Below are 21145 nucleotides of genomic sequence, written 5' to 3'. Positions count from 1 at the left end.
AGAAATTAGACATTAAAATTCTAAATAACCCAATTAAAAAACTGTACTGAACTAAACAGAGAATTCCCAACAGAAGAAGTTCAAATGGCCAAGAGATACTTAAGGACATGTTCAACTTCCTTAGCTATTAGGGAAATGCAAATCAAAACAACTCTGAGATACCATCTTTCACCTGTCAGAATGTCTAAGATCAAATACACCAATGATAACTTATGCTGGAGAGGATGTGAAGTAAGGGGAACACTCATCCATTGCTGGTGGGAATGCAAACTTGTGCAACCACTTTGGAAACCAGTATGGTGATTTCTCAGAAAATTGGGAGTCAACCTACCTCAGGATCCATCAATACCACTCTTGGGTATATACCCAAGAGATGCTCAATCATACTACAAAAGCATTTGTTCAGCTATGTTCATAGAAGCATTATTTGTAATAGCCAGAACCTGGAAACAACCTAGATGCTCCTCAACTGAAGAATGGATAAAGAGTGTGGCACATTTACACATTAGAGTACTACTCAGTGGTAAAAACAAGTACATCTTGAATTTTTCATGGAAATGGATGGAAATAGAAAACCCTATCCTAAGTGAGGTAACCCAGACCTAAAAAATGAATATGGTATATACTTACTCATAAGTGGATATTAGCCATAAACAAAGCATATTTAGCCTATAGTTCATGATCCTAGTGAAGCTAAGTAATAAGGTGAATTCAAAGAAAATCATATAGAGACCATCCTTGGAATTGGAAACAGAAAAGATCTCATGACAAAACTGGGAGCTTAGGGACGGGGGAGGAAGGGAAGAAGAGGAGGGTTGAGGAGAACGTGAGCGAATGTGATAGTCGAGATTCAGGAAAGACAGATATGAGAGCAAGGAAAGAGATGTCTTGACTGAGGGAGCCATTATGGGGTTAGCAAGAAACCTGACCCTAGTAAAATGCTCAGGAATCTACAAGGATGACCCTAGCTAAGACTCTAAGCAATAGAAAAGAGGGTGCCTGAACTGGCCTTGTGTTCTAGTCAGACTGATGACTTTCTTAAATATCACCATAGAACTTTCGTCCAACACCAGATGGAAACAGAGGCAGAGACACACATCGGAGCACTGGACTGAGCTCCCAAGGTCCAGTTGAAGAGTGGAAGGAGTGAAAATATGAGCAATGAGGACAGGGCCATGAGGGGTTCACCTACTGAGACAGTTTGCCTGAGCTAATTGGGAGTTCACAAACTCCAACTGGACTGGGAGTGAATGAGCATAGGATCAAACTAGTCCCTCTAAATGTGGTTGTCTGTTTTTGCAGACTGAGGTTTCACTGACAGTGGCACTGGGATTTGTCTCTTCTACATGTACTGGCTTTTTTGGGATCCTATTCTCTTTGGATATATACCTTGCTCAACCTAGATGTAGTAGGGAGGGCCTTGAACTTGCCACAGAGCAGGGTGCCTTGTTCTCTCTTAAGATTGTAAGGGGAGGGGGGAAGGGTGTGGGAATTTGGATTGGTATTTTTTAAAGTAATAAAATAAATAAAAAAGCCAAAAAAAAAAACCCAACAAAAAATAAAAATGCACCAAAGATTAAAAAAAAAAAAAGAGTACAGGAAGCATATAGAGGAACTGTTGCTTAGCCCTGAGCTTTGGTGTCGAATTGAAGAGTCAGCGTCAAGTCTTGAGAAAGGGCATATTCACTTTCTGTTTGTACTGGGTGTCCTCACCCTGACAGGCATTCTGGGCTACAGTTTGTTCTATCTCGTAGGTGTGTCCCGCTGTGCAGACTGTATCACCAGTTCTGCGTGCTGTTTCTTTGGAGATCTGGCATGAGACACTGCCATGGTCCTTGGAGCTGCTCTTCCTGGAATTGGTAAATGTGACAGGGGTCATCATTTTTAGCTATTGTGGTAGTAAATACAGAGTCCCAGTTTTGCCACACCAACTCCAGTGTCGTCTGTGTGACATGATACTGGAGTATCATTATACTGGATGGGAGCTACATGTCCCATGGGACTAGGCTTCCTGGAGGTCAATGGCAGATAACCTGGTATTGGCCACCCTTGGGGCACAGACGGGATTCTCGAGTAGCTGGCTATGTGGGATATGAGCTTTGCACAATCTCTTTCATAATAATGATAGTCTTTATATATACAAGACAAGGATCATTCTCTTCAGAAACAGCTTTGAGATAGGGAAGCACAGTATGGGAATGTATAAGACTACAGCAGAACCTTTGTCATACACAGGGTGTATGATGAGCAAGGGAATAGGTGGGTTAATGTTGATGGATAAAGACTGTTATATTATACTTTGAACTTTATGGACAGGCTTGCTAGATCCCAACCCCCATAGTGTCTGCTGCATAAGAAGGTACTAAAAAGTATATTTGGTCACTAGATGAAGTAAAGGGTTAGGAAGAGGAAGGGCCATGATAGTGATAATGAGACAGAAACTTTCTATTCATAAGATGAAACCACTTGCCTGAGGTTTACATTCCCAAGGACAAGATTTCCTCTTCTAAGGATGCTTTATGTCTAACACCTGTTCCTGATAATATACTTTTCTTAAATATCGCTGATGTGACTAAAAGAAGCTTTCATATTGTGCCAACCAATGACACATGACCTTCTGATTTGTTCTTTGTTTGAATACTATATAATGAAAATGTGAATTCAGTAAAATCGCAGCAGATTCCAACCACTCTCTTGTGTGTTGTGTCTGTCTGTCATTCCCCGAACTTGTGCCTTCCTGTTAGCAGGACCCTGCTTCTCCCACGATCTGAGTGGCTCCTCTGAGCCGGTTCGTGGCACAGTTTTATAACCTGGGCTCCTCTGATTGAACTCTTCCTTTATGAAGACCTGGTCTGATGGTTGCAGAGGAGTCTTCTTTGACTTCAGCCTGTCCACTGGAACCTGGTCTTTTGGTCTGAGCTCTGGGATCTGGGTCAGTTTATAACAGGACAGATTTCCCTCATCAGTCTTTTGCTCTACTTTCAGTGTTTTTAATGGTGCAGAAGACCTGGGCACAGTATGGTGAGTCTGTTCTCTGTTTTTGCCCTGGGGAACTAAGTTGGCTGGGAGTAGCATGGGAGGAGCTTGAAGCATCTTGTGCAGATCCTGAGATGGGATTTTTCACTGGCAGCCACTGGCACACTTACTTAATGATCAGAACTTACTACTGTAGCCATCTCTGGGGTGGGGATTCTAGACTGTGCTCCAGTAAAGCCTGCATGATATGTGTCTCAGAAGGATATTGAATAAATGGCACAGAGGAGGGGCCACCTGCACACATGTGTCCTCCTGAGGATATAGATATTTGATTTTGAATTTGTTTTCCTTTCCTCTTGTCTGTTCTCACTTGGGCTTTGCCTTGCTCTCTTACTGATTCTTCCCTTGCTAAGGCTTGTCATCCACGAGACAGAGGTGAATAAAATACTGTCTAGTGTGTGTGTTGCATAGATGGGATTCATTTATTTTCAGAGGCTCCCAGGCTTTGTGTGACATTGGACATGAGAATAGTGTTTGGGTTTTTCATGGACACAAGAGACAAAGTCAGACACAGGTCAGCAATTTGAATGAATTTGCTGTTGAATAACTTAGAAATGGAACGATTTGGTGATAAGAATGGCAGCCCACAGGGTTCATTCCTGGGCTGATAGGACACAAGTAGAGAAGCCACTCATAGCATTAAGGTATGAGGGTTATTCTGACATTGTTTGGGAACAGTAAAGATGATTAGTCCTTTGGAACTAAGCCAGAAGCTCAGTTCTGAAAATGACGACACTTCTCCCTGTTTAGTTTTCTTTCAACAGGACACAAGCTAGAGTCCTCTGGCAAGAAGTAATTTCAACTGAGGAATTGTCCCCATAACACTGGCCTGTGGGTTTGTTGGTGGGGCATTTTCTTGATTACAATAGTTGTGGGAGCTACTTTGTAGCTCCTTTGGCTATGTGGCTCTCCTGATATCGGTTTATTAGCACTTTTTCCTGTGTCTCTCCAGGGCCACCACCCCAGCCTTCCATCTGGGCTGTTCCAGGAGCTGTGGTTTCCAAAGGCAGTGATGTGACCATCTTCTGCAGGATCCCTCCAGGAGTGACCAGTGTGCGTCTAACCCGTCTTGCACCCGTTGTTGAGGGGCATGATGTTACCCCGCAGGGAGCCCAGGAGGTGTTTGAATTCAGTCTGAAGAATATAACACACAGCAATGCTGGGGTTTATTGCTGTGAATACTTTAGGAGAGGTGAATGGTCACGAAGTAGTGACAATCTGGAGCTGGTGGTGACAGGTGAGTAACTCTCCAAGAACACTGTCCTTCAGGCTCAGTCTCTGATCCAACCTAACTAGCCACATATGCCCCATCCCAGGCCCTGCTTTGCGTCTCTGCTCCAATATAGTGATCTCTTCCCTCTCCTCTTCTCTCCTCTCCTCATTTTCTTTTTAATTTCTATTTTTCTTGACAACATGATTTTCCTGAAAACTTGATTTTCAGTTTTTCTTGAGACAAGTTCTCACATATTTCAGACTGTCCTTGAACTTACTGTGTAACCAAGCATAATCTTTTTTTTTTAATTTTTTATTGAAAAAAAATTTCTGCCTCCTCCCAGCCTCCCATTTCCCGCCCCCTCCTCCCACTCCTCTCCCCCTCCCCCCACTCCTTTCCTCCTCACTCTTCAGTCTGAAGAGCAGTCAGGGTTCCCTGCCCTGTGGAAAATCCAAGGTCCTCCCCCCTCCATCCAGGTCCCAGGTCCAGGAAGGCGAGCATCCAAACAGGCTAAGCTCCCACAAAGCCAGTTCCTGCAGTAGGATCAAAACCCAGTGATATTGTCCTTGGCTTCTCCGCAGCCCTCATTGACCGCCATGTTCAGAGAGTCCGGTTTTATCCCATGCTTTTTCAGTCACAGTCCAGCTGGCCTTGGTGAGCTCCCAATAGATCAGCCCCACCTTCAAAGTGGGTGGGTGCACCCCTCGTGGTCCTGACTTCCTTGCTCATGTTCTTCCTCCTTCTGCTCCTCATTTGGACCTTGGGAACTCAGTCCCGTGCTTCAATGTGGGTCTCTGTCTCTATCTCCATCCATCGTCAGATGAAGGTTCTATGGTGATATGCAAGATATTCATTAGTATGGCTATAGGATCGGGCCATTTCAGGTTCCCTCTCCTCAGTTGCCCAAGGAACTAACTTGGGACATCTCCCTGCACACGGGGGAGCCCCTCTAGAGTCAAGTCTCTTGCCAACCCTAAGATGGCTCCCTTAATTAGAATATATACTTCCCTGCTCCCATATCTACCCTTCCTTTATCCCAACCATCCCATTCCCGTAAGCTCCCCCCATTCTCCTGCATCTGCTTCCATCACTTACTGGATGAAGGCTCTCTGATGACAATTAGGGTAGTCACCAATCTGATTACAGTAGATGGCCAGTTCAGGCACCCTTTTCCACTATTACTAGGAGCCTTAGCTGGAGTCAAGCAGGTTGTTTTTAAACTCAAAAAGATCTACCTGACTCTGCCTCCTGAGTACTAGGATTAAAGGCCCATGTCACAAAGACCAGCTAATAGAATCTTTTCACTTCCAGGTGTTTACAATGAGAAGCCATTCCTTACTGCTGATTCAGGACCTCAGGGAATCTCAGAAAGAAATGTGACTCTCCTCTGTCACACACGTCCTTCCTTTGGCATCTTCATCCTCTGCAGAGGTGGAAGTGCCTCCTTTCCTCAGAGCTGCTCACGTCAGGACCACAGCACATTTCTCATCTCCCCTGTGAGCCCTGGGAACAAGAGGACCTACAGATGCTTTGGCTCTCACAAACACAGCTCCTACTTGTGGTCACTGCCTAGTGATCCACTTGAGTTTTCAATTCCACGTAAGTATGTCTGGTTCTTGTTTCTTGTCTTTGACAGGAGGTCTCAAGGGATTCCATGTGGGATATATCAATTCCACTTTATGTCTCCTGTGTGTCACATGCTGCACACTTCACTGCTCTTCTGACCAAGATTGCTCTATTTGTGTTATGGGCGCTGAGCATTATGTGTTAATTATATTATTTTGGGGACATATTCATCTGGGGAATAGACATCCTCACCTATCCATAATGAGAATGATCTTTCAGAAAGTTCCATTCTGAGTTATATGTGTGACAAGTACATTACTAGCCGATGGTGACAGAAAAATTGAAAGAGTATCTGCTTGTTTCTCCATTGATGACAGTTTTTTGATTTCAAGAGATCACCTTGTTTTTTCTTTTGCCTTTTTGGTTATAATACATCATTTTCCCCCTCCTTTCCTTTTACCTTAAACCCTCCCATGTACCCCTCCCTGTTCTTTTTCAAATCCATGGCTTATTTTTTCATTAATCATATACACATCCATGTATATGCATGTACAAGAATATACTTTTAATATAACCTGCTTAGTCTGTATAATGTGATTATATGTATGTTTGTAGAGCTGAGCATTCGTATTGAATAACCAATTCATGTTCTCTTCCCTGGGGAAGACTATTCCCCCACTCTCAGCATCCCTAGTTCCTTATAGTCATTTATGTAGAGTTAGGCCTCATGGGCTTTCTCCATCCACTATGGCATGTCTATTTTGTGTCTTGTCCAGCTCATGTTTAGGTTGCCATGTTGGTGAAACTTTATACTATTGCTTTTGGAATTAGTAGGAGACACAATCTCACAACAAACTCCCTGATCCATTGGCTCCTACAATCTTTCCTCCCCCTCTTTCACAATGCATGAGTTGTTTTGTAGATGTATCTATTGTGACTGTGCTCCACAACTCTGCATTTTGGTTTGTTGTATTTGTAATGGTATATGTAATGTAATTTTTTTGGTCTTCATCTTTTGCATAAGGAAGTTACCTTGACGAGGGACTGGTGTGGGGGAATTCTTCTGTATATTCTTCTGTTGCTTTTATTGGTTAATGAATAAAGAAGCTGCCTTGGACTGTGATAGTGCAGCGTAGAACTAGGTGGGGGGAGGGGGGAACTAAACTGAATGCGGAGATAAAGGAAGGTGGAGTTGCAAAAAGCCATGTAGCCTCAAGCAGGTGGTGTACAGTGGTCTTGTTGGGGTCTGCGCATTCTTAGACATCTACTTTCGTTCAGTATTTGCTGATGAAGTTTAATTTTACTGCTGCAACCACGAAATCATCTATGATCTTCAGAAATATATATCCAATGGGATATTTGAGATTTATCTTTTGTAGACACTTAGCATACATCTCAACAGAGCCACGAATTGGAAAGCATCCATTCACCCCCCTGACATTTGTCCTTGTGTGGCAGAGAGTCTATCTGTTTCTTTTGAAGAGTAATTCTTTAGGGATCTTCTTTTGCTGTCAGTTATCACATGGCTCATCGTTAAACCATCTTTTGTGTCCTGAAAACATTCTTCAAATCCTGTTCCTTCTTTTTATGTCATCTTTGTCACACCAAAGTCACCTTTCACCCAGTCACCTTATTTTCTTCTTTCTACCCAATATTTTATCTATTCATTCCACAGAAAATTCACATTAAACATTTTTGAATACATTTCTATCCATTACACAAAGTGATCAGCTCACAATGATATTTTCTTCAGGTATTTCCTACACTGTGACCATATTCACCTCTATTTCTCTTTTGTCTGATATTCCCACTAGTCTTCTGTTCTCACCTAGTCTCTTTTCTACTTTTATGTCATGAATATGTGTACTATATAGATGTATACACATACATACACACATCTATCTGTCTGTCTGTCTATCTACATTCCACATAGGTGATACAACATATATTATTTGAATCTGAAATATTTTGCTCACTATGAGGACCCCGTTTTCATCCATGTTCTGGCACACTGAATCAGTTAATTCATCTTTCTATTGAGTAAATCCCCATTCTGTGTATATACTGCTGCTCTAGCTACCCATTTTCATTGTTACAATGAAACATGCAAGAAAAACAGCTTCAGGAAGTCACAGTTTACTTACTGGGCAATTTGAGCTGCTTGAAGTACATTCATCATGGTGGGGAAGGCGTGGTGGAAGGAACTTGAGGCGGTTGGTCACATTGCATCAACAGGAAGCAAGGAGCAGAGAGCGATGACTGCTTCAGCTCAGCTACCTTTCTCCTTTTTAAATGCAGTGACCAAAGCCCTGGAAATGGTGCTTCTCAGTTTTAGGGTGGCTGCTCCCTCCTCAGTTAGTCTAATCAGTATGGACTTTCACAGGCCTGGCCAGAAACTAGCTGAATCCAAGCTACCCCTCAAGGACAAGCCCAGAAGCTCGTCTCCCGGGTAGATCCTGTCAAGTTGTTAATTAACATCACCAACACCATCTTTACACACGTACCACTAAACTTTGTCTCATTGTTACCCCTCTCTGCCCTCTCTGTTGTCCCTTCTCTGCTGCCAACTACTTCATTTCTTCACTGTAGTTGGTGTCTACTTTTGCGTTTCTCTCTCTCTTTTATTTGTGAGCAGTGTGTGGTGCATGTACATGAGGCTGTGGGTATGCACACACGGAAGCCAGAGCAAGGTGTCAGCTGTCTTCCTCTACCCTCTACGTCATTTCTTTGAGATAGGATCCATCACCAGACTTGCTCCTTGCTCTTTTGGTCAGGCTGGCTGACTGCTGAACTCTTTCTTTTTAATTATCTTTTTTTTTCATTTATTTTACTTACTGACTACAGTTTCCCCTCCTTACTCTCTTCCTGTCTCCACAGCCCCTGCCTCCACCTAACCCTCTCCCTATCCACTCCTCCTGCATCTCCATTTAGAAAAGGACAGGCCTCACATGGACTTGAACAAAGTATGGCATATCAAGTTGAGGCAGGACCAAGCTCCTCCTCCTGACCCCCTGTATCAAGGCTGGGGGCAGTAATCCAGCATGGGGAACAGATTCTGAAAAGCCAACTAAGTACCAGGAAAGGTCCTGATGTCAATGCTAGGAGCCTTACAAAGAAACCAAGGTACATAACTGTCGCACACATGCAGAGGGTCTAGGTTGGTCCCATGCAGGCTTGCTGACTGCTGGTCCAGAGTCCATGAACTCCCATACATTCAGGTTAGCTGTCTGTGTGAGTTCCCTCCTCATGATCATGATATCCCATCCCCCACTTGACTCATAGAATCCCTCCTCCCTTTCTGTAGCAAGACTCCCAGAGCTCTGCCCAGTGCTTGATTGGACCACTCAACTCTTGAGATTCTGTTGTTTCTACTCTCCAGTATTGAGTTACAAGCATGTATAACTATGTTTCTATGTGTGCTTGTGTGTATGTGGGGGTTGGAGATTTGAACTGAGATCCTCATGTTTACAAAGCAAGTATGTTTATCCACTGAGCCATCTCACTAGCCTTTTGTCTTTTTCTTTTTCACCAAATGATATTTATTTTGGTTTTTCAAAACAGTTTTCTTTGTGTAACTATGACTGTCCTGGAGCTCACTCTACAGACCAGCCTGGCCTCGAACTCATAGTGATCTACCTGCCTCTGCCTCTGAATTGCTGGCATTAAAGGCATGCACCACCACTGACTGGCTCAATTAACTTTAAATTAAAGTATCAGGACAAGTGATGGTGCATACACACCTTTAATCCCTGCACTCAGATCTCTGTTTAAGGCCATATGCGTTATTATTACTGCTGCTTTTTCTCCCCCAAGACAGTCTCTACTGCTGCTTCCTTATTTCATAATTTCATTACACTTTCAATTTCCTATCTCTCTTGAGTTCTCCTTTTCTCACGATCCCCTTCTTAATTTCAACACACACACACACACTCATACACACACATTTTAAATGGAAGTTTCATATAAGAGTGAAATCCTGTGTTATTATCTCCCTGAGTTTGGCTTACTTGTTGTAATATAATGGTTTTCAGTTTCATCCATTTTCTTATGTGTGCCATGATTTCATTTTTCTCTCCAGTTGCATAAAGTTCCACTCTGGCTATGCACTACATTATCTTTATTCGTTCATCTGTGGATGGACATCTAAGCTGGTCTGGTTCAATGTCCTGGCTGCTGTGAACAGTGCAATAGTGCACACAGATGCACAAGTCTCTGCCGTGTTGACTTAGATCTTTCCAGCATTTGTTAAGAGGCTCTGTTTCTTTAAAACAAAACAAGACATACCCTACACCAATCACTTTGTAGGTGCAGTTTCATTTACGTTCACCTTTGTAGCTTGCAATGCTTTTCAGTTTCTGACTCTTGTATGTCACTTTTTATCTCCAATTTTTATTAGAAAACACCCTCCCCTGCCACCTCCTGATTGTCCCTTCTGTATGTGGTTCACTCAGGTCAGGATTAATGTATGTTCTTCATAGACTATCTGGGAAGGGTTCTCTTAACTTCAGAGGGCTGGGTATGGACCATCTCCCCAAATGAATTTTCTTTGGTATTGTATTTAATTTGTCTCATCAGTTGGGTATGCAGGTACATGCCTATGATCCCAGCTTTTGGGAGCTGAAGGCATGAAGGTCTCAAGTGTGAAATCATCCTGGGCTACAAAGTAAGACCCTGTGTTTAAAAGACTCACAAGAGACACCACCTATGTGATCAATAAGACATGGATTGATTACTTTAATTATTATTATTTTTTTGTGTGTAGGCTTCCTAAATGCCTATTTCTGTGTTTAGTATAAGGTAGTCACTCAATAAATGTTTGATTGAATGAGTGAATTAATGTAACTGATATTTAATAACAGACCACTACTGTTTTATAATTCCAGCTCCATCCAGTCACATTGTGGTTTGGGCCTCAATTGCTGCTGTCTGCTTCCTCCTCTTCCTCCTCCTCTTCATTTGCCTCTACTGGCTTTGTGCCAAACACAGTATGTCCCAGGAGTCAGTGTGTGGGTGGGTTAATCTGGGAGGGGTGTATGGGGCATGGTGGATTCTAAGATTGATCTTTGTCTTTCTGTAGGGGCCACTAATGGTGAGAACAGGAGGCAAGTGAAATATAAGAGGTGGGTAAATTTGGACTCTCTCAGTAAATACATCCCTGCATCTTCATATGTTTTTTTTTTCTGAGTACTGGGGATTGAAGCCATGACCACTACATATTCAACAAACACTCTATCATTGAGCTATACTTCCAGCTCCTAAGAGTTCTATTTATGTGTCATTTTTCAGGCACACTTTAATGTTTCCACTTCTTTTTACTCAGGGCCAGCCCAGCCATGGACATGGAGGAAAAACATAAATGTAAGGAGCCTCGCTGTGAAAAGGGTTGCGTGTGGTCTTAGGATGCTTGTGGGGTTAGGAGGCCTCCAGGGAAGAGCAGAAGAGGTGGGAGGGCTCCTCACTGTGTGATGTTGCTGTCTTACCCTCAGGTTTTCTTGGTCATCTGTGAAGTATAAAAAATAAAATGGTATTGTTTAAGGGCTCCTGTGACACAGGCACACCTTCTCACCTTTCCTTCCAGACGGTGACTTGGAGGGCATTCTGCCTGAGGACTGTAGGAAGGTGGACACACAGGTGAGCCCTCCCCACTGCCCTGCTCTCCTTCTTCAGAATCTTACCTGGGGATTGTCTTCATAGTTTGTATCTCACAATGGCAGGTGTCTGCAGCAGAAGGCACACAGGAGGTGACTTACGCCCATCTGTGCCAAGAGGTCTTGACAGAGAACATGAAACCACTTCCCTCCAGTACCATTCAGGACACATCTACACAGACCTGTGTGTATGCCAGCCTCACGTTATCCCAACAGGAGAGTCAGAGCTAGGTGTGCAGGTGTTTCTTCAGCAGAGAGTGGCTCCATGAATGATGCTTCTCATGTTTTTTAACTCAAGCCGTTAGCAGAGTATCAATGGACTCAAGCATGGAGAAGCTTAATTGCGAAGGAACTCTGAAGCTTGTAAACAGTGCTCAGCAAACTTCTGATTCCTTGTGATTTGCTCACTCACTGGTGTACCTGTTCACTGAGTAAGACATGGTTTCCATCATCTAATGAAAGAGGCAAGCTGTACAGTCTGGACCCCTGGTGTTTAGTGTCGCAGAACACCTCAACAGTGAGATCCTTAATCTTGGCTGTCAAGTTGATGGGTTTTAGAATCACCTGGGAGACATACCTGTAAGTGTGTCTTTTAGAACTGTTCCAGAGATGTTTACCTGAAGTGGAAAGACATATTATGAATATAGGCGATATTGCTTTATGGGCCAGGTCTTAGAATGAATAGAAAGGAGAACCTAAGTGCAACATCACCACTCACTGACTGATCTCTCTCTGCTCCCTGACTATGGATGCAGAATTACAGCTGTGTCATGCTCCTGCCACTATACCTAGAGGCATTTTCATTCACTGTATCCTCACACCCATGATGGATTACACCTTCAAACTAAGTCAAAATAAATCTTTGGTAATGATTGCTCTCAATTGTCAGTTTGAGGAGATAGAGCTTCCTGGGAGACAGACCTCTTCACATGCATGTGAGTGATTATTTTGATTAGGTTAACTGAGGGTGGATAACCTGCCCACTGCATTATCTGGGTTGGGATTCTGGACTATATAAAAAAACGGAAATAGTAATTTGAACACAAGTGTTTATCACTTTCTTCTTTTTGATTGTAGATGCAATATGTTAGGTACCTCAGGCTCCTGCTGACATGACTTCTTCACCAAAATGTAACCTTGGACTCACCCCCAAGTTGCTTTTTGTCAATGTCTTTTTATCACCAAGACAGAAAAAGTAACTAGGACACCCTCACTTCTTCAACTCCATTTTATCACAGCCACCAGAAAAGTAACTAATAGAGGAGGTGAGGAGGAGGCAGTCACCCACTAGAGCATTTTCAATGAAACTTTTGGTTTCCAGGTGGGTAAAAGCACTCAGGTTTACTTAAGAAGACCTACAGGCACCAGGGAGAAGGAAAGATTAAAGAGAACTCTTGCCATCACTTGGCACAGTGAATAATACTGAAGCAAGCATGGGAGTTCAAGAATCTTTATGAGGTGGTGATATTATTTTACTTGTGCACATAGAAGAGGTGAGTTGTGTAACACAGTAGACAGGTCTTTTCAAATTTATTTAAGAACCCTTATACTGCTTCCCCCAAAGGCTGCACCAATCTAAATTCCCTTCAACAGTGTACAAAGATTTCCTATTCTTCACACCCTTGTCAACCATTTGTCACCTCTTCTCTTTGGTGATAGACATCCTAATACGTGTGAGGTGATATCTCATGGTGACTTTGGTTAGTATTTATAAGATGGTTAGTGGTACCAAACACCGTTCTGTACATTTGCTGGGAATTTTACATCTTCTTGAAGACAAATAAAGTCAAGATTTTTGTCCATTTTATTTTTCATTACTAAGCTTTTAGTTAGCATATAAAATAATCTGCTTTATTATGACATTTTCATACGTATATACCATTGTACTTTGTTCATACTTCCTCACCATTATCCTCTTGTGTTTCCATGTCTACAACTGGTCCACTCTCTCACCGCAGTAACGATAGAGTGCACTCACTACTTATGGTTATTATGTACAGCACAAGAAGGGGCTAACTAGTTTCAGTGGGAGATCTCTATAAGGGAGAAATACTAGTCATCATGGAAGAGGAAGCTGAGCTGCTAGCTTTTGCCCACGCTGCTGGTCAAATAATTTGTAAACAGTCTTACTTGGACCAGAGGAAGGCTTTGCTATCCCTCTGGGCCTTACCTGGTGAAGGCTTTGCCATTTTCGTGATTTGGAGGCATTGGGGTCCTTGACATGGGTGTCTCCATGCCAACAATACATATTTACATCAGGACTTCATCATATTCATATACGAAGTTTTTAAAGAATAAAAATTGTAAGAAGATAATGTTTTCAATAAATGTTGACAAAAGAAGGTAGGAAGTAGGCATGGTGATGAAATGGCTAAGTTGATGCCACCTTGTCCTTATTCTATTTTGTGTCCGCCTAGCCACTCATTAGTCTTCACTCTCATACCCAAACAAAGCCACATCCACTTTGGTGATGATTTTGGGACTGTTCGTGACTCTGGCCCTGGGCCAGATGGGCTAACTGGTGTTTGTTTATGCTAAAACACAAAACTAAAATAACTAAAAGGAAGTGTAAATCAGAAATAATTTTCATATGGTATCTGGAAAACACCAAAAACTCTCTGCAAAAACATAGATGTTTCCCTCAGTAAATTGGGAGCCTGGGGGGGGGGTCACCGGAGAGGATAGAAGGGGAGAGGGGAGGAAGGAAGGGGAGCAGAGAAAAAAATGTATAGCACAATAAAAACAAAACAAAACAAAAAACCAAAACCAAAAAAAAAAAAATACCTCATAGATGTTGCGCAGACCCTCCTCAAACACTGATATAATTGTGATTTTTGTCTTTAAAAATACTGTACCCCTGAACTTTGACATCAATAGACTCTGAGGGATGAGCCCTGATCTTGGCTGCTGGTTAACAAAAGGACTCACACACTTTGAATTGGCTTTGTTAGTGTGGTTGTCAAGAATTGTCTGTCATGGCTCATGTCAATGACTCACATCTGCAGTCTCAGCTGTCACTTGAGTTAAGAGGATTACCTCAAGATCAAGGCCAGACTGTGCACACAGTGAGTTTCAGGTCAGTAGTGAGCTTCCAGGTCTGGTCAGATGACTCCCTGGGTAGAGGTGCTTGCTGTTAAGCCTGAAGACCTGGGTTTGATCCCTGAGATCTACATGGTAGGAAAGGACTGACTCTTGAGTAAGATCTTGCCTATAAAAATATGAAGAAAGGGGAAAGGAGGGGAAATGGGGTAGGGGAAAGGAGGGGAAATGGGGGAGAAGTTATAAGGGAGGAACGGGGACGTAGATTTGATCCAATCACATCAGATGCATGTGTGAATAATAAAAAAAAATATTTAGAGAGTTACCAAGGAGAAAAAAAATGAAAAAGAGGCTGAGAAGAAAGATGGACGCAGGGGTAGTGAGCTGTGGTGAGCTAGTTTTGGGAGGGGTAGAAGAATTAGGAGAAACCAAGAGCACAGTGGATGCAAACTGGGGATAGTGGGGAAATAGTGCGGCCATTTCTGGGGAGGGAGAGATGATTGGCACGTGGAGGTGTATCTTAGACTCTGCTTCTGAATCTTTTAGCCTCACAGGGAGCATGTATCTTGTAAATTGTCCGTTAAGAGAGGAGAAAAATGCAAGCTCATATGACCGCATTAGGGTAATGTTCAGCACCGTTGGGAATTGGAGAAGTGAAAATTGTAGAACTGGGTGTGGTGGCACGTAGGTGTAATACCAGCACTTGGGAGGTGGAGGCAGGAGAATCAGGAACTTGAGGTCACTGTTGGCTACATGTTTTAGGTCAGCCTGCGGTACATGAGACCCCATGTCATAACACCACCATTATCAACAGCAGCAGCAACAACAATAACAACAGCAAAATTCTTTTAAAAATTTTATTTACATAACATTTTTTTTCATTTATTTTACATACTGACTGCAGTTCCTTCCCCCCTCCACTGCTTCCCATATACCCCTCATCATCCACTCCACTCCTCCTCTGTCTCCATCCAGAAAGGGGAAGGCCTCCCATGGGCTTGAACAAAGCATGGCATATCAAGGTGAGACAGGACCAAGTTCCTCCTTTTGTGTCAAGCCTGGGTGAGGTAATCCAGCATTTTGTTCCCCAAAGCAGCTAAGTGCCAGGGACAGGTCCTGATCTCACTGCTAGGAGCCTTACAAAGAGACCAAGCTGCACAACTGCCACACACATGCAGAGGGCCTAGGTTGGCCCCATGCAGGCTCGCTGACTATTAGTCTAGAGTCCTTGAGCTCCCATGAGCTCAGGCCAGCTGTCTCTGTGGGTTGTCCTCTTCATGACCTCCCTGACTCATACAATCACTCATTTCTTCAGGAGTATTTCTGGGGATCAGCCCAGTTCTTGTCTGTGGATCTCTGCATCTGCTTCCATCTGTTACTGGATAGAGTATCTCTGATGACAATCAGGGTAGTCATCAATCTGATTACAGTAGAGTCTTAGCTGGGGTCATCCTTGTGGATTCCTGGGGGTTTCCCTGGTGCCGGGTTTCTTCCTAACCCTGAAATGCGCCCCCGTCAAGATGTTCCCTTTGGTACAATACCCCTCTGTCCCGCCCCAACCCATTTCCTGTGCCCAGCTCACTCAACCCTCTTCCTCAAGTTCCCAGATCTGTTTCCCTCCAGCCTTGTCCCCAGATTACCCAGGAAGATCTCTTCTATTTCCCCTTCCCATGGAAATCCATGTATCCCTCTTTGGGTCCTGCTCAACAGCAAAATTCTAAAGTTGTAGAAACAATGTGATATTATTTCATAACAACTATGTGGGATTTCATGATATTCTCACATTTGTATGTTGAAATCCTAACCTTTGGTGGTTTAGAATGTGAACTTATTTAGAAATAGGTTGTGAAGGTGTAACTAATATAGTTAAAATGAAGTGCTAGTGGAATATTGTGGAAGCCTAATCTGAAATAACTGGTTATCTCATGAAAAGAAGAAGTTTGGATATAGAGCATGTACAGCAAATACACACACTCCTAACAGTGCACACACACACACACACACTCTACATATAAAACACAAATACCACATAGCAAACACAGAAAGTATATACACACACCACAAAGAACATATATACTTAGCCTACACATCAAGCACACACATATATATGCACCAATACCACACAACACAAATACTATATTTGGCACACGCACACACACACACACAAATGCCACCATTTTACAATGAAGACAAATACTGGATCAACACATCCATAAACAAAGAAGTGCCAGGAATTTCCAGTATCTGGGGTTGGTGGTATTAGAAAAGGGGAAGATAGACTCAGAAGAAAATAGTCTTCTTTGAAGGAACTAACCCTCAATTTTAGACTTCCAGTAAAGTTAGGTTTAGATCATGCAGTCTACGGACAAGTTCACAGACTGATGTGCCCTCAGATTGGCAGACCTTAGAAGGCTGGATGGCCCTGGGGTGTATGGGGGAGGTACAGGGACCCTCATTCTGCTGGAAGAGAAGAAGCTTGTGTGTTACTATTTATTTCAACAATAATGATAACAACAATAAATAATAATAATAGGGTATATGTGTGTATGGACATATGTGGAGGTCAAAGGGAAACTTGATGGAATTGGTTCTTTTTGTCCAACTTTAAATTGGTTCTGCAGATCAAACCCAGGTCCTTGGGTTTGCATGACAAATGCCCTTACCCACTGAGCTAGGGATTGGATGCAGGTCACCTGGCTTGGCAGCAAACACTTTTACCTACTGAATCATCTGGTCAGCCTCCAGCGTGTATCAGTTCTTAAATGAAATTTAACATTTAACTTCTTAAATGAAGTAGACTTAACAGTTCGGATTACCAGGAGGTAATTCTCTCCTGGGTACATAAGCTGTGTTTAGCATACTGGTGTGCCATTTCATTCAACCATTTCAACCACGGGTTGTACATGCAATGGTGGTCCTATAAGATTATAATAGAGCTGAGACATCCCTATTGACTGTTGAAATTAGTCATTGTAATTTGGTGACTCAGTGTATTATTCACATTTTGACAGATCTACTGCACTGGTGATCACACAATAGTATAGCATGTACCCTTACTTTGTATAGTTAGAACAATTCTTTGTGGTAATCCACCACCTCTGGCTCTTATAAACTTTCTGTCCCTCTTCTATGATGGTTTCTGAGCCTTTGGAGGAAGGGATGTGATATAGCTCATTTTTTTTTTACTTTAAAAATTACATTACAACACAATGAATTTCTTGATATCTTTATATACAAATGTATCATATACTTTGCTCATATTTACCTTCATTGCTTTCTCTAGTCATCTCTTACTGGCCCCATTCCTCCTCCAAATGGTTTCCCTTCAACTTTCATATGATTGTATATTGAAGACAGTCTTATGTAAGTACATTAACGGTGCACATAGAGTGATGGCCAATTGTTGCTTACAGTAAAGGTATTTGCCGGAAACAAAGACCTGTATTTTGAGACCTGTATTTTGTTTATGCCATCTTAAGTTCACAAGTAAGATATTCACCTTTGCAGAGCAAGTTCCAGACCTAGGAAATTAACCTAGTGAGACCTGCAGGCCCCAGGCTTTAGAAGCAATTAGCATTTCCTTTGTTAGTTCATAGTCACAGACCTCAGTATTTCCTTATCAGCTAGGGATGTCTCCAGACCTAAATTCCAGCATCCTACCTCGCCTCCCCTTGCCTGTTTGCTATATAACAGCTTCTGAGGAATAATAAAATGGGCAGCTTGATCAGAAAGCAAGACTTGCTGTCATTTCTCATATCTCTTGTCCCCTCCATTTCCTTCTCTTCCAGGTTTATCAGGAACCCCCATTCGTGTCCTGCTGGTCAGGATAGGTATTTAGATATCTGTCTGGTTTTTCTTGGTAAAGTTGCAGCGAATACTGTGTTAGAAGTAAATAAATGTCCTGCAGATGTATAAGGAGAGGATAAACTCCCAGCATCCAAAGGACAGATGAATGATTTTTACACCACTGTGCAGTTTATATGGGGCTGGAGGTATGACTCAGTGGTAGAGTTCCTGCCTAGAAACCCCCAGTGAGGGCCTGAGGGTGTCATTCAGTGGTAGAGCACCTGCCTAGAATCCCCCAGTGAGGGGCTGAGGGTGTCATTCAGTGGTAGACAATCTGCATAGAATTCCCAGTGAAGGGCTCAGAGTGTGGCTCAGTGATAGAGCTCCTGTTCTAGAATCCCCCAGTAAGGGGTGGGGACATGGGTCAGTGGAAGAACACCTGCCTAGAATCCCCCAGTGAGGGGCTGGGGTTATGGCTCAGTGGTAGAACTCCTGCCTAGAATCCCCCAGTGAGGGGCTGGGGTTATGGCTCAGTGGTAGAACTCCTGCCTAGAATCCCCCAGTGAGGGGCTGGGGTTATGGTTCAGTGGTAGAACTCCTGCCTAGAATCCCCCAGTGAGGGGCTGGGGTTATGGCTCAGTGGTAGAACTCCTGCCCTAGAATCTCCCAGTGAGGGCTGGGGGTGTGGTTCAGTGGTAGAGCCTCTGCCCTAGAACCCCCACGTGAGGGGCTGGGGGCATGGATCAGCGGTAGACCATTTGCCTAGAATCCCTAATGAAGGATGTAGCTGTAACTCAGTGGTAGAACACTGGTCTAGAATTCACAAGTGAGGGTCTGATGATGTGGGTATGTTGTAGAGTGGAGTACCTGTTTAGTATCTGACAAAGAGATGCTTCAGATGTAGCTCAACATTAGCAAGCTTGCCTCAAACCTACCAGTAAGGGATGAGGCTGTGGTTCAATGGTTAGAGCACTTACCTAATCCATGAAAGGCCTTTGTTCAGTTTGTAACATTGCAAAAAATTAATAGAAAAAAATCTTACAAGACTCATTTTTGATGTATAAATGGCAAGGTCACCACCAAAGGTGTGCTATGGTTAGAGTGTTATGGCTTCAGCTCTAGGCCCTGCCGTGTGTTGACAAGAAGCAGATGCCAAGGCAGACCTTTCCCGACAGTGCTTGCACCACATTGTACTCTCTCCAGCAGGCACACAGGCTCCAACACCCCCACATCCTCACAGTATTTGCTGGTTTTCATTTTTTATCACATATTCTGTAGTAATTTCATACACGAATATAACATATTAGATCATATCTATCCCCTCTCCTAGAACCCTACCACACAGCCCTCCCAACTTCACGCTCCTCCTTTCTCTTTCTTCCCTTCTTAAGATTTATTTTTAATTTATGTGTGTACATGCCACATGTGTGCGGGTACCTGCAGAGGCCATAGGAGGGTGTCAGATTCCACAGAGCTACATCCCAGTGTAGATGTCTAGATGTGAATTGGGTCCGCTGGAAGAGCGGCAAGTACTCTTGACCATGGTCATGTCTTCAGCCACTTTCTCTCCTCCTCCTCTTCCACTTCTTCTCCTCTCTTCTTTTTATAATCTCCTAAATCGAATTAGTGCTGCCCATGCACAGACAGTTGCAGGGCCATCCCCTAAAACATGGACAACCTACAGTGGTCAAACCACTGAAGAAAGATGACTTTCCCTCCATCAGCAACCATTACCTGCCAAAAGCTCATCAATTAGGGATGGGATAATTTTAAAAAATTAATTATGTGTTTGTATGTGAGTTTACACATATTAGTGTAAGTGGTGGTAGACTCCAGAAGAGGGCATTGGATTCTCTGGAGCTGGGGTTACAGGCAACCCATTGTGGATGCTGAAAGATGAGGTTCTTTGGGAGAACAGCAAGAGCTGTGCTTTTAGCTGTTAAGCAGTCTCTCCACCCTCCAGGAATGAGGTATTTTTCACCTTTTGGAGTTATAATGATCTTAGTAGGAACATATATTTGGGGAGCACAATAAAGTAACTACCTACATGGCCACTCCATTAGGAGGGAAGGTTTTTTGTTATAAGCAAGATATAGAGAATATCCAGAGTAGAGAGGAAAAGAAACAGACTGGACATGGCAAGGGTTATGGAAGTGGGAATAGCAGAAGATGGCAGAGGTAGCAAGAGATAGTGGGGGCTGGGGAAAAATCTTACTGTTATATAGAGAACAAATGGCTATACAGGAGAAGGGAAGCCTGGAAAGGCGAGAGGGTCCAGGATGCCAGTGTGGGGTGTTTGAAATGTATACTAGGTACTTGTGAATAGGGACTGACTGTAGGAGTCTGGAGGCCAGCATGGGCTTTAATATGCAACCATAGTCGTATACCAATGGAGAGCCCTATCTCCCTTCTGTCAGAGGTAAGGGAGATGACTCCTTTTGCAAGACTGGAACTGTTTCACAAGTTCCTGAGGAATGCTGGCTTTTATCTAGCTACCTTCTATAGTATAGCTCAAGCTGGGCCATGAGAGTCATACTGCCCAGCCCTCTGGAATTTGGGGAATTGGAGTGTCCTTTAAACCAGACAGTATGAAATCAGACAAATGAAGTTTGGACCAGCCTTTCCACAGTGACTACTAGGAATTTTATGGGAGTCTAGGACATGTATCTTGTTCCCGCAGGCAGACAGATGGCTGACATACAGCTGGTGAGAGGAGATAAGTGGTGGCTTCAAGAGCTAACGTGCAAGTCATTCTACTGAGGAGATGGCCCTGTCTTGATGACTCTCAATTAGGAAAGCTGGGGCTTGTAGAATCAGGAAAGAGGGAATTCTTCGCCCCCATCACATCCTGTGCCTA

At 43.2% G+C, this 21145-nt stretch overlaps 1 protein-coding gene across 1 annotated transcript in view; it reads left to right on the top strand.

Annotated features, from left to right (window-relative positions):
• Positions 1-11694, top strand: part of LOC130868156 (leukocyte immunoglobulin-like receptor subfamily B member 1) — a 63209-nt gene extending 51515 nt beyond the window's left edge. Inside the window, exons 11-19 of the mRNA XM_057760411.1 lie at positions 1821-1859; positions 2986-3021; positions 3989-4273; positions 5561-5848; positions 10699-10800; positions 10893-10935; positions 11136-11173; positions 11394-11446; positions 11530-11694. Coding sequence (XP_057616394.1) covers positions 1821-1859; positions 2986-3021; positions 3989-4273; positions 5561-5848; positions 10699-10800; positions 10893-10935; positions 11136-11173; positions 11394-11446; positions 11530-11694 — 1049 coding nt within the window. The remainder of the gene's footprint in view (positions 1-1820; positions 1860-2985; positions 3022-3988; positions 4274-5560; positions 5849-10698; positions 10801-10892; positions 10936-11135; positions 11174-11393; positions 11447-11529) is intronic.
• The last annotated feature ends 9451 nt before the right edge of the window (positions 11695-21145 follow it).

This window comes from Chionomys nivalis, chromosome 2 (assembly GCF_950005125.1).
Source record: "Chionomys nivalis chromosome 2, mChiNiv1.1, whole genome shotgun sequence".
Classification (NCBI taxonomy): Eukaryota; Metazoa; Chordata; class Mammalia; order Rodentia; family Cricetidae; genus Chionomys; species Chionomys nivalis.
Note: the sequence above shows the minus strand (reverse complement) of the source record. Positions and strands in the feature narration are given on the sequence as shown.